The sequence below is a fragment of the Cricetulus griseus genome, chromosome 10, assembly GCF_003668045.3.
Source record: "Cricetulus griseus strain 17A/GY chromosome 10, alternate assembly CriGri-PICRH-1.0, whole genome shotgun sequence".
Taxonomy (NCBI): domain Eukaryota; kingdom Metazoa; phylum Chordata; class Mammalia; order Rodentia; family Cricetidae; genus Cricetulus; species Cricetulus griseus.
In genome coordinates this window covers 15,323,458-15,336,616 of record NC_048603.1, presented here as the reverse complement: position 1 = coordinate 15,336,616, position 13,159 = coordinate 15,323,458, and the positions used below count along the sequence as shown (strand labels likewise).

Below are 13,159 nucleotides of genomic sequence, written 5' to 3'. Positions count from 1 at the left end.
CAGGAGGATCCCTGGGGCTCTCTGGCCAGCCAGCCTCATCAGCCCAGATCTCAGTGGGGGAGGGGTGAAAGTGGGGAAGAGGGGAGGAGGAGCAAGTGGGAGGGCAGAGGGGACAAGAGGAGGAGCAGAGAGGGAAAAACAAAAAGCAAAAAAAATAAAAATGGCGGGTAACTTCTGAGGACCACCACCCACGACTGACCTCTGGTCTACACTCACTTGCATGTGTGCTTGTACGTGTACACTAGGGGAGATGGGGGAGGAGACGAGGAGAAAGAAGGAAAGAAGACAACAATGAAGCTGAAGAAGCAGGTCTACACACAAAGTTTAGGGAAAGCTGCTTTGGAAAATAGATTTGCTTTTGGTAATTTTAAGTAACTGCAGTATCTTAACAGAATTATAAATAGTTTTGTTCAAGATTCGTATCAGGGAGCTCATTATGTTAGACCCCCGAAAACTCAGGTATCCCGGGTCCCAGGCCACGACTGCGGTCACCCCAATCACCAAGCGGATTCGAGAGCTTGCTGCAAACTGCTCGAGGCTTTATTGTAATTTAATGAGCTAACCCCATGTTAGCTCAGGTCTTTCACCCACCCGCCATGGCTGATGGCTAGAAAAGACAGCTCCTAGGGCCTCCCAAGAGATCTTAAAGGGCAGCGTAAGGAGAGTGTCTAGGGGTACGCACAGGTTTACAATTGGTGTGCCTCCAGGCTTGGAGGGCTTGCCCTGTGTTGATTGGTCAACTGGTTGTTATTACTCATAGGCCCTCCCAGGGTGGTTGCTATGCTCTCTACGTCATTGCTGTGTGCTTGTCCATAAAGCACACCCAGAGCCCTAAAGCATAGCGCCACCAGCTAACTTCTGATTGGTTCCTTGTCATGAGGCAGGCATCTGACTTTCTAGTGTCTAGGACAAGGTCATAGAAGCACGTGTTCGGCTGTTATGGCTGCCGAAAGGGGAGAAGGTCCCTTCAATTAGAACTCTCAACTAATCAACACAGGGTTTAGTCTGCTAAGACCCCCCAAGTGATTAAAACAGATGGACCAAGGGCTCTGTAAATGCAGCATGGCTCCGAGTTCTGGTCAGCAAAGGTCTGTGAAGCAAGAGCAAGGTGGACACCAACCAGGGAAGCCGTAAGGTAAATAACTGTCCAGGTTTGGCTTTTACTGCTGTAATCAAGACCATAGCTCCGGCAGTCAGGGCTGTGGGAAGGGCTGGTCCAACTGGTCACTTCAAGAGTTGAGAAAGTGGGTGGGGACCTCAGGATGCGTAAGGTGTAAGGGTCAATAATATCTCACCATGCCAGCAGGCAGAGGCAGTTTTGCTGAGTCACTCCTATTCGGAAGTGATTGCTCAGAGACAGGTCTCCAAACTCTGGCCAGGCTCAGAAAGTTCCACTAGGCCTTGGGTCTGGGCCTTTTTTAGGCCCAACAGATCATGGCCAAAAATAACTTGGGAGAAGAGAGTTTATTTCATCTTATAGCTTAGAGTCCAGTATGAAGGAAGTCAGGGCAGGAACTGACACAGAGGCCATGGAGGGGAGATTCTTACTGGCTTGCTCCCCATGCCTTGTTCAGCCTGCTTTCTTACAGAACGCAGGGTGGCACTGTGAACAGTTAGCAGGGCCCTCCCTCATCAGCCATCAGTTACAATGGGGACACCCGTGAGGCTGGCTCTCACATGCCAGTCTGATGCTGGTATTTCTCAGTTGAGGGCCCCCCTTCTTAGACAACTCTAGCTTGTGTCAAGTTGACAAGATGCGAACTGGAACGATAACTTTACGGATTTCCAAGCTTCTGAACTTTATTGAGTGAAGGACCAAGTTAACGCTTGAGAAACACTTCCTAACAGTAATTTTCAGTGTCATTCAAGAAGGCATTTGTGTTACGCTAAGAGCAGCCGAATTTGGGTAGTGGCGGTAAAATTCCAAATGAAATAAAACTTTAAAACAACAACCATGTCTTTCGGGTGGAATTTATTTTATTAAATTCTGTTAAGTCATTTTTAAAAAGTTACCAAATTTGATAATACTATGCCATGGGATCATGAATCCATGGAGAGGGAAATGTACATTTTATATTAATCTTACAAATTGGTAATGAAGGGACCAGCCCCCCATTTCGGCAGCCATGACAGTAACACGTGCTCACTATGACCTTGCCTTGGTCACTAGGAGGTCAGATGCCTGCCTCGTGGCAAGGAACCAATTAGAAGTTAGCTGGTGGTGCTATGCTTTAGGGCTCTGGGTGTGCTTTACAGACAAGCACACAGCAATGACGTAGAGAGCATAGCAACCACCCTGGGAGGGCCTATGGGCCATAACCACCAGTTGACCAATCAACACAGGGCAAGCCCTCCAAGCCTGGAGGCACAGTAATCCTGAGCCTGTGTGTACCCCTAGACACTCCCCTTACGCTGCCCTACAAGATCGCTCTGGAGCCCCTTCGAGCTGTCTTTCTAGCCATCTGCCATGGCGGGTGGGTGAAAGACCTGAGCTAACATGCGGTTAGCTCGTTAAACAACAATAAAGCCTCATGCAGTTTGCATCAAGCTTTCGAATCTGCCTGGTGATTGGGGTGACCACCGTCCTGGGCTGAGACCCCGGAGGCCTGAGTTTTCCAGGGGTCTAACAGTTCAAATGCATCAAAATTGGCATTTCTTTTGTGATACTATGTCTTAATGCTTATGGATATTGAATACTATGATTTGGGGCAGCTATGACATGTGGAAAAAGTGTAGACTGTGAGTGCTACCTGCTCTGGCCTTATGGCATTTGGCAGGAGTCAGTGGCTCTAAATGAGTGAATTTCCCACCATAGTTACTAGTTCAGTGTGGAAACATTTAGTCACATCAGCAGGCAGTCCTGCATGTTTGTGGTGTGTGTGTGTGTGTGTGTGTGTGTGTGTGTGTGTGTGTGTGTGTGTGGTGCTGGGATTGGACACAGAATCTTGTGTATGCTGGGCAAGAATTGTACCACAGAGAGGCATTTCTAAGCCCTAAACCTATGAAGATCTGAGAACCTTTTTACTCCCAAAGCCCTGAATTATAAAAGAAAAAAACAAAACAAAAACCGAAAGCCTTTAATCTGGTTTAACAGCTCTGCTTTTCTCATTAAGTTTCCACAATCCTATTACTTGGACATTTTTAAATTAATTAAATTTCCTAAGTCAGGTTGGTATCTTCCGAATACCCAGCAAAATTGATGGTTAAAGGAATAACAAGAAAACTGAGTTACACTCAATTCCTCCATTACGGTCATTCCACAGGTATGGACTCAGCATAAGGTATGAGGTGGAGGGAGGGAGGAAGGAAGAGAGGGCAGGGAGAGGGCGGGAGGGAGAGGGGAGAGGGAGGAGGGAGGCAGACAGTTAGGGAGTACTTGCCACTCTTCAATACTGTCCTCCTTTCACGACAGGTACCCCCCCCCATGAAAGTGAAGTCAGCGCGTCCAATTTTAGTCCAGGCTTGCCAAGCTTCTTATGGGAGGAGGGGTGGACCCGGGAGTTCGTGCACACTTGCCAGAGGCGGTGGCTGTTGTTGATGGAAGCAATTGTGTTGTTTCTGTCTCTGCATCACTCCATCACAATTCTGTTTCTTATCTAGTGTGTGTAGGTCAGGGCACAGCTTTCGGGGTTAGTGCCCCCACCGTGTAGGTTCGAGGGACCAAACTCGCGTCGGTCTTGGCCGGCTCAGTGGTCCTGGCTACATTTCCTTCCTTCCCACCCATCTTTAATTCTGATCTCAAATCATGCGAGCAGACTTTAGTTACTCGATTAAACCCAAGCATCCAAGGCTTTCTCCCTGCATAAAAAAGCCCTTCCGGCCTGATATTCTAATTCACCAGGCATGGCGGCTCTCACTTTCTCCGTCTTTTAAAGGCGGAAAGGCAGACGCCAGGACTCCAAGTCTTAACCGCGCAATCAACACATTCATGGGATTGCTTATCATACTGATGCTTCTCTGGAAAGATTAATGTCTTTGCTTTGTTTCAGTGTTGTGATAAAACACTGATCAAAAACAACATAGGGAGGAACGGGTTTATTTCGGCTTACAGTTCCTAGGTCCATCCCAGCACACAGTCCATCATGACGGCAGGAATTCAAGCCAGGAACCTGGAGACAGGAACTGAAGCAGACAGAGGCCATGGAAGAGCACTGCTTACTGGCTTGGTCCTGCTGACTTGCTCAGTTTGCTGTCTTATACACCCCAGAACCACCTGCCCAGGCAGGGGTGGCACCACACACAGTGGGCTAGGCTCCTCAACCGCAATATCAATCAAAAAAAGATGGCCCATAGCTGCGTCTACAGGCTAATCTGATGTGGGCACTTTCTCAACTGAGTTCCCTCTTCCCAGATGACTCTAGCATGTGTCAAATTCACACACACACACACACACACACACACACACACACACACACCGACCAGCACAGCTGTCTCTCCAGTCAGAGGGAATGCTGTTTTTTTGGATCTCTCCACTGGTAATGTGTGTCCCCAGGACACAGTACAGCCATTGACTACATTATTTATGGATCTTCTAGAAGTTTCTGCAGTTCCAAAAAGCATTACAGATGAATCCCTGTCCTGAGCATGGACCTCCATGGGGATGGGTGGTCTCCAATAGCAACACTTTCCAAAGGCCCTTCGGGATCATCTCAGTTTCCAGAAGCCTCTCCCACAGTACTCTAGCTCCGAGCTCTGCACTGGCTTCAGGAAATGAGGGATGAAGGGAGACAGGACCAGCAATTCCTGCTCTACACTCCATGGTTTCCAAGTGACGTCATTCATTACCAGTCCGAGGGTACCCACCACGTTCCATTTGAAAAACAAACACTAAGGGATTATTCCATGCAGTCGTCTTCCTGGGGGCTGGGATTATGTATCAGATGATAGATATCATTCAAATAATGTCTTCGTTAGGGCTTCTATTGCCGTGAAGAGACACCATGGCCATGACCACAGCAACTCTTATAAAGAAAAACATGCAATTGGGTGGGACATGGTGGCATCAAGGCAGACATGGTGCTGGAGCTGAGAGTTCTTACATCTTGATCGGCAGGCAACAGGAAGTGGTCTGAGACACTGGGCCTGGGCTTGAGCGTATGAGACCTCAAAGCCTGCTTCCACAGTGACACACTTCCTCCAACAAGGCCACACCTCCTAATAGTGCCGCTCCCTTTGGGGGCCATTCTCTCTCAAACCACCCCCAAATACTGATGACATTTTCAAGCTTTGGAAATCTCTGTTTACTGTAATTACATCCAAGCTATAAGTCAGTTTTCACAAGTAAATGCTATACTGTTCGAAGCTAAAGTCCCTTTTTAAATTATTTTTTTTTAGAATTTCCTTCATAAATCCTATATTCACATAATTTTTTAATCTCCCTGTCCCGTGTGACCTCACCTTCTGTGCTCTCCTACTCCCTCTCAAACTCATCTTTTCTTCAATTATTATTATTACACAACACACACACACAGATACACAACCTACCCAGTCCATTTGTGTTGCTCATATGTATGTGTTTAGGGTTGGCCAGTTGGGCCTGGATAACCTGTCAGGTGCTTGTCCCTGAAAAAAAACTATCCCCACCTCTTGGCAGCCATCCAGGACCAGGACCTTGTGAGATCCCCCCAATTCATGCTGGCGTGTCAACTTGTGTTGTCATTATGAGGGTCTTGTTTAAGCCACCGTAGTGTTGACGTTGGATTCAGTTTCTCAGTCATATAGCACAAATTCTAATTGGTATTGATATTAAAAACCCAGAGACAAGATATTGGGGTTTAAGCTGAAGATCAGAGAAGCAAATCGGCCAAGGCACTGGAGAGTTCTCACCTCTACCAATGCTCAGACCAAAGGGGGGATCCTGTCCTCAGACTGCATCTCCAGACTGCCTCTGTCTCCACCAAACCTCAGACTGCACTGAGCTCCTGTCTCCTCCCGCCTTACATTCCTCTCTGGTGCTGGGATTAAAGGGATCCCAAGTGCTGAGATCACCTTTGTGTGAGCTCTGCTTCTCTTTTAGACTGGGCCGATTTCACGTAGCTCAGGGTGGCCTTGAACTCACAGAGATCCACCTGCCTCTGCCTTCCGAGTGCTGGGACTAACAGTTTATACCACCACGCCTGGCTCAGGAGCAACTCTCATAAACTTGACTCAGTGTGTGCACTGTGTATATCGTGAGACAATGTGAACTCAGGCCTCCCTTTGCCGGGGAGATTTGTGTTGTGGAGCTGAGGATGCACTATAAGCAGAGAGGGAGGCAATCGCTTATCTGTATCATTTCTCTGCAAGAACTCAGGCATCATTTATGCTCCGCAAAGGACATAAAATACATTAATTTTTTGTGCTCTTTTCCACAAAGAAAATTATCAAATCCCCTCCAGACACAATAAAGATGCTAAGTGGGGTGTTGTGGTGGCTGGTGCCTATGACTACAGCACGTGGAAGGCAGAGACTGGAGGGTAAGAGTTCAAGGTCATCCTCGTTTACAGAGTTAGAGGCCAGCCTAGATGACCTGACACTCCATCTCAAAAATTAAAATAAATAAACGATTCACCGAACCAAATTAACCCTCTGAGTAACGTGTTCTGTGTTCCCATGTGCTTTGGGAGAAAGGGATGCCCGGGTAGTTCCAGCCCACAGCTGTGTTAGGGAACTTCAGATTTTATACATAAAATGTTTAAATAGTTGGTCATGATGACTCATGCCTACCACCCAGCATGTCTGAGGTCGAGGCAGGAGGATCTGCCAGCTACATACCAAGTCCGAGGTCAGTATAGTCTACATATAGTATTCCAAGCTAGCCAGGTCCCCACATAGCAAGACTCTGCCCCCCAAACAAGTCTGCCACCTAAAAACAGACATTTAAATATAGACACCGTCTCTGGCAGACAAGAAGTTGATTCCAAACGTGTTACCCTAGGCCTTGAAAGTGAAAGACCCCATGTGGAAGGTTAAGCTCTTTGTATGGACATCTACAACAACAATGTAGTTTTAGATTACTGGTTGAGAAAATAACAAAGAAGTTATTACAAACACGGGAACACCAAAACGCCACTTCTTAAAAGACAGAGCAAGTTATCTGTGTAATCGCAAGCAGTGTGCTGGCTGTCACACGGAGGTCCCCTGTGATCACGTGAATCTGCTGTCCTCAGGATGCCATCCCAGGATCCCAGGTAACTGCTTCAGCTCCAGCCCTTTCCACACTTGCATACATGTTAGAATCTCTACAACCCAGCGTCCGAATGTGGCCCATCCACAGTAACAAGCCTGTGATGAAGGGGTCAGGCACTTGACCTCTGTAAACATCAGACCTCCCGAGGCAGACATAGCACTTCTGCTATTCACGACCTACCAGCCAGAACTCAGTTACACGACTGTGTTTAACTAACTGCAGGAGGGACAAAAAACAAAACAAAACAAAAAACAGCCTGGGGGGGGGGTCTCTGTCACACATTTTCTAAGAATGTGTGGTTTACTGAGGAGCACACACACACACACCTCCATCGCACGGGCCAAACGTATGTCCGAGATGTCCGAGGCAGGCTTGTTATTTCACAGGTAGCCAACACTTGGTTTGAGCATGTGCATTTGAGAATCTGGTCACAAACTGGCTTCCATGGGAAGCTGCCCAGAGCGCCAAGGCAGTCTGCAGGATGTTAGGCTGGGAAGGTTTGGTGGGGATGAGCTGGGCCTGAAGGAATGTGCCAGATTGTGAAATGGGTGGGGAAGGGCAACCCAGTCAAAGTGAGGCAAAGGCAGGAGGCTGCAGGGCAGCTTAGCTGGGGCCAGCGGCCGGCCCGGCATGTGGAAATACTTTGCAAACTCAAAACAGGGTGGATGTGACATTTATCTTGGGGGCCGGGTCGGGAGGCCAGGTTAAGGAAGACTGGGTGCCGGAATGGCTCTGTGGGCTACTGGGTAGCCGGCCGCAGTGGCAGTTAACTTCTGTGAACTTTCCCTTCCTCTTCTACGCGACTTAGGAAATGGTCTCCACCTCACAGGTTAAAATTAGTCTGTGGCCGGCATTCAAGGATACCCACTGTTAATCAAGTTTCTTACAGCGGGGTAACATGGTAAATTTGGAAAGAGTTAACAGCAGTATGGCAGCCACGGGATGAGCGATAAGACACATGTCCAGTTACAACTGAAGAACACAAGTTTGCACCTTACGTTTTAGACACAGAAAAGCCATGGCTGAGGGTTGGAATGCTGACGTGGTGGTACCAGCTGGGACTTCAGGTGAACTCTGAGGACAACCGAGCAGAGCAAAGGTGTTCCCAGGCGGAGGAAGACACCGCAAGAGAGGGAGGGGGATGCTTGCCATCCAGGGGTGAAGAAGACAAACTTGGATGACTCGATGCCCAGCGTACCAGTCACCAAAACACAAGACAGGAAGGGAAACGCGGAGCTGGACGCTGGAGAGTGGGGGGAGGCCGTCTGTGGAGGAAGAGACCTGATAGTTCAGCGGATATGTGGGCGCCTCGGAAGTGGTGTCTGCACCCAGGTGTGGTAGCGCACACATCTGTAATCCATCCCAGCAGCGGGGAGGCTGGAGCAGCTGGATGGAAAGTCTGACGTTACCCTGAGCTGCATACACAGCGAGTTCCAGGCCAGCACGGGTTCTATAGTGAGACCCTGATTTAAAAGGGGTCCCGGCATTTGGGCTGGGGGTGTGTGGACAAAAGAGGGGCTCACCCAAAAAAACCCTGGAGAACAGATCCATCCCAAAGGTTTCACAAGATCGGGAAAAGAGAAGCCGGATGGGGGAAGAGGACATATCTGAAAACCGGAAGACGACAGATCTGAGGACAGGAAGACAGTGGGTGCCAACAGAGCAGGCAAGATTGTCTTTGATGGTATGTTATGTGTTCTTAAGACGCCCAGGCAGGAGCTGTGATGGGAAGGGGGAGCTGGCTCAAAAACCCGGCTCCGCTGAAGCTGCACTGGGCCTCAGGCTCGGTGCCTGGAATAATTTAAATTTCCCACTAAATGGGCTTTGCCAATCCGATGGAGCACTTCTGACCTGCTCTGCCTCCCTGCATGTTGGTGTGCATAGACGTTTGGAGTTGCTCTTTGGGGGCCCCTCTCTTAGCCCCCACTGGACTGCAAACATCTTGAGACTTAGCCCCAGCATGTGGGACAATACTTTGAATATACAATCACTCTTGTTTGCTGAACGAAAAGCCAAGAGTAAGATACCTGCCAACAAGAGAAGTGAGATAATGGAAGTGGTCAGAGCTCTGACTCTGACCTTGGTGGGAATAAGCTTTGCTCCTGTCCATCTGTCTGTCCCCTGGGGAGAGTTCCTCAAATATGCAATAGGCTATATCAGATATACTCAAAGACAGCACTCTTCCCAAATGATGCCTGTATTTCCAAGTATTTAGGATGCTCAGTTTCTCCAAAAGTTCCGACCTGAGTCTCATGTATAGAAACATTTAAAACAATTAATTATAAGTTTCCAGTTTTACTTGTTTGGCTGGATATTTTCAGGGTTTTCGTTTATTTGGTTTTTGTTATTTATTGAGGTTATTGTTTGTTTATTTGTGTCAGGGTCCTGGCTGTCCTGGAACTTGCTCTGTAGACCATGCTGGCCTCCAACTCACAGAAATCTGCCTCCTGTCTCTGCCTTCCAAGTGCTGGGATTAAAGTGCCACCATGCCCAGGTTTTAGTTTTTTGTTTGTTTGTTTTAAGACAGGGTCTTATGTAGCCTTGAACTTGCTGTGTCACAAAGAATGACCCTGAACTCTCTCAATCCTCCTGCCCCCATCTCGGATGCTGGGATCATAAATGTGAACCACCGGGTTCTTCAGTGCCATGTACTAATGTTTACTGCAACCAGGAACTGTTCCAACACATCACAACAAAACCATGGAGACAAGCCTGCCCTGGTGGAGACAGAGAGTACGGAGAAATTAAAAGTCTTTTACAGGAAACAGCCTTGGCAGTGATTAGCATCCACACACCAATCAGCAGAAGATGGAAAAGGCCTGTGCGTTGCCCTCGCCACGCAGTTCACTGAAATGGCGAAAAGGAAAAGCGCACGCTTCTTCCACCATCCAATCTCTCCTGTGAGAACAAAATCCGAGTAGCCCCTCTAAGTTGTACTTACAAATTCTTCTTCTGTGATATCTGGAGGGTCTGAAACGAGACAAGACGTTAAATTTTTTCGCACTCGGATCCATCTGACTTCCTTTTGGACTAAATGAAATTCTCTGATCGCGCTCGCCCTGCTGTACATGCCCTGCGGGTGAGCTCAGTAAAATGCCCATTGACCGGCACGCACATGGATTAGATTTTAAACTAGGGTTCGAGGTGGCGGTGGGGAGGAAAGGCCCCTCTGGACCCTGGCTGGGAACCCACGGTGACCCCGGTGACCCCGGAGCTAGACTAAGGCCCCTCTGGCTGCAAACGGAGGCTCTGGCAAGGCCGAACAGCCCAGGGACGGGAGCCGTGCGGCTGTCCCACCTACCAGCCAAGAGCCGCTTCTCCGGCATGCCGCCGCCGCCGCCGCCGCCGCCCGCCGCCGTCGGGGGTCGGGGCACCCGCTCGCTCGCTGCTGGACCCCGCTGTTGGGGAGCGTCTGGCGCCCGGCGGCCCGGCCTGGGGCTGCGCGCTGGCTGCAGCCCGCGCGCCCGAGTTGCCATGGAGCTGGACAATGCCGGGCCGGGCTGGGGATGGCGGCCCGGGGAATGGCCGTTACTGTGGAGACGGCAGCAGTCCGCTCCCGAGGAGGAGGAGGACAGGTGGTTGGGACGAAGCGGATGCTGCTGCCGCCACCACCGGGAAGGACCCCGAGAGCCGGGCCCCCGCTTTCTTAGTAGAGCCACACGCCTGGGCCTGGTCAGACGCCTGTGCCAAAAGGTAATGCCCTGGGCTCCGTGTTAGGACCGCGGCAGAGTTTTCCATCAACTCTGACCTTTACAAGTTACCCCATCCAACAGGGGACCACAAATTATGATTATCCTGTAATGTGTGTTCTGGAAAACAGAAGGAGAGGGCCGGGCGTGGTGACACAGGCCTGTAATCCCAGCAGAGGAGAAGAGGGGACACAGGAAAAGTCCGGTCTGCCCCAGTGCATTCTGCCCGGTGACAGGGGCGGACCAGCATAATGCCTGAGTCCTTACACAGTTCAAGACCTGGTTTCAACGGAAACACCAGTGACCATTAAATGATACATCTCCCAAGTGACTCAAGCCAGCGTTTTCCCCTCCAAACCCCATATTCGGGCAAAGCATTGGATTCAGCCAATTCTACCTTAAAGTATTTCTAGTTTTGGAGCCTCCTCTCCACTCCCACTAGCCGTCACACACAGCCCTAGTTAGCCCTGGCTCCCATCTGGTGTGCCGTGAAAGCCTCCTAACTTGTCCCTCTTCCAGTCTTTGCTTCCAGCTAGGAGTTCTCCTTAAATCCATTATCCATGCGGAAAGCAAAACCAGCTATCTGAGTGCAAATCTGACCTACTTAAAAAACGTCAGTGGCCCCACATTTGCCTCCTCGGTGTGGGGCGGGTTTGTATGTTTGTATGCCCTTAAGACAATGGATGCCTGTGCCATGAGGAAGCCGGGGCACCTGCTCGCCTGGTTGTATTTATTGCTCTTCCAGTATGACATGGGAAAGGGACAAGAGTGAAACCCTGCCCTTGCCAGACAAAACCAGAAAGCCAGATGAAACCGAGGGAGGGAGGGGGGCACAGTGAGGTGAAGAGTGATGGCGGGGTGGGGTTCCTCAGAGTCTGTGTGGACCCAGCAAGACTTTATCCGTTAACTTTTATGATCAAAGTGCCACTTGGGGGGCTGCTGAGAGGGTTGAGAGGATGTGGACAGCTCCGGCTCAGGCAGGTAGGAGCTGAGGGAGAGCACGAGGGATGGCTTGGCCGCCGCAGCCCCCAGAACCTCCTTGGTGGCTCAGAACCCCAGCTCCTGGGGATCCTGCACCTCTTCTGGCCTCCACTAACTCCCGCATGGGGTGTAGCCCGAGTACCTAGGCACATACACAGAAATATTAAAGAATGGAGCCCAGAAGATGTGGGAAAGAGGTGTTTCGGAACGATTCTCAGAGATCTTTGAACAAACAGAGGGTTATTGTCATTAGCCGTGGTGGGCCACGGTGAAAAAAGTCCCCAAACCAAGATTTTGAGTTTACAATTGACATGGAACTGAAAAACGTTGAGATACCAACTTGAGAGTCAGTACACAAACAGGCTTATGTTTTGGGGGTTTTGTTTGTTTGTTTTTAGGCAAACCCTCCTGGCCTTTTCTTTACCAGGAGCGTTCTTCTAGGCTCAGCTGGGAAGCAATTCCTCCCATAGGTCTGTTCCCTTGGGCTCCTGTCCTGGGCGTCCCCCTTGCTCTTGTATCAGGAATGCAAACCCACACACCTTAAAGCCGCAGTAGCATTAAAGTCACTGGATCGGGCTGGAGAGATGGCTCAGAGGTTAAGAGCACTGGCTGCTCTTCCAGAGGACCTGAGTTCAATTCCCAGCAACCATATGGTGGTTCACAACCATCGGTAATGAGATCTGGTGCCCTCCTCTGGTGCGCAGGCATACATGGAGACAGACTGTTGTATACATTTAAATAAATAAATAAAATCTTTAAAAAAAAAAGTCACTGGATCATGCACTTTGTGGCACCACCAGACACTGGAGGCTGCATCACCTGCCGGCCTCTCTCAATGTTCCACACTCATACCACAGACCTGCTGTGGAGAGGCTACTTGTTGACTCCTATTCATGGCAGTCACCTACACTGTGTTCTGCGAACAGCCCTGCTTGTTAATGCTGGTCAAACAGCCACATTGGTAACTTAATCTGTGTAACAGGGACAGTGCCTCATGGATTTCCCCCTCTGACTGGGAGCCCTGAACAAGAACCCAAATAGCACAGCACCTCAGCATAGTTCTCAGTTTCTCGTTTAGAAAACAGATCTAGAAAGGGAAAAAAAAATTACACAGACACCTGTTAATACATTTTTTACATTCCAAAGCCCTTGCTCTAAAATGGTGTAGTGGCTAGTTTTTTGTCAACTTGACACAAGCTAGAGTCGATAGAGGGGAAGGAGCCTAATTGAGAAAATGCCTCCATATGATCAGGCTATAGGCAGGCTCGTAGGGCATTTTCTAAATTAATGATTGATGTGGATGGACCAAGCCCATTGTGGG

The 13,159-nt window shown here is 49.4% G+C and overlaps 1 protein-coding gene across 1 annotated transcript in view; it reads right to left on the bottom strand.

Annotated features, from left to right (window-relative positions):
- Rgs22 (regulator of G protein signaling 22) overlaps nucleotides 1–10,238 on the bottom strand; it is a 100,128-nt gene extending 89,890 nt beyond the window's left edge. Inside the window, 2 exon segments of the mRNA XM_035449663.1 lie at nucleotides 8,221–8,433; nucleotides 10,110–10,238. Coding sequence (XP_035305554.1) covers nucleotides 8,221–8,433; nucleotides 10,110–10,238 — 342 coding nt within the window.
- Nucleotides 10,239–13,159: the final 2,921 nt, after the last annotated feature.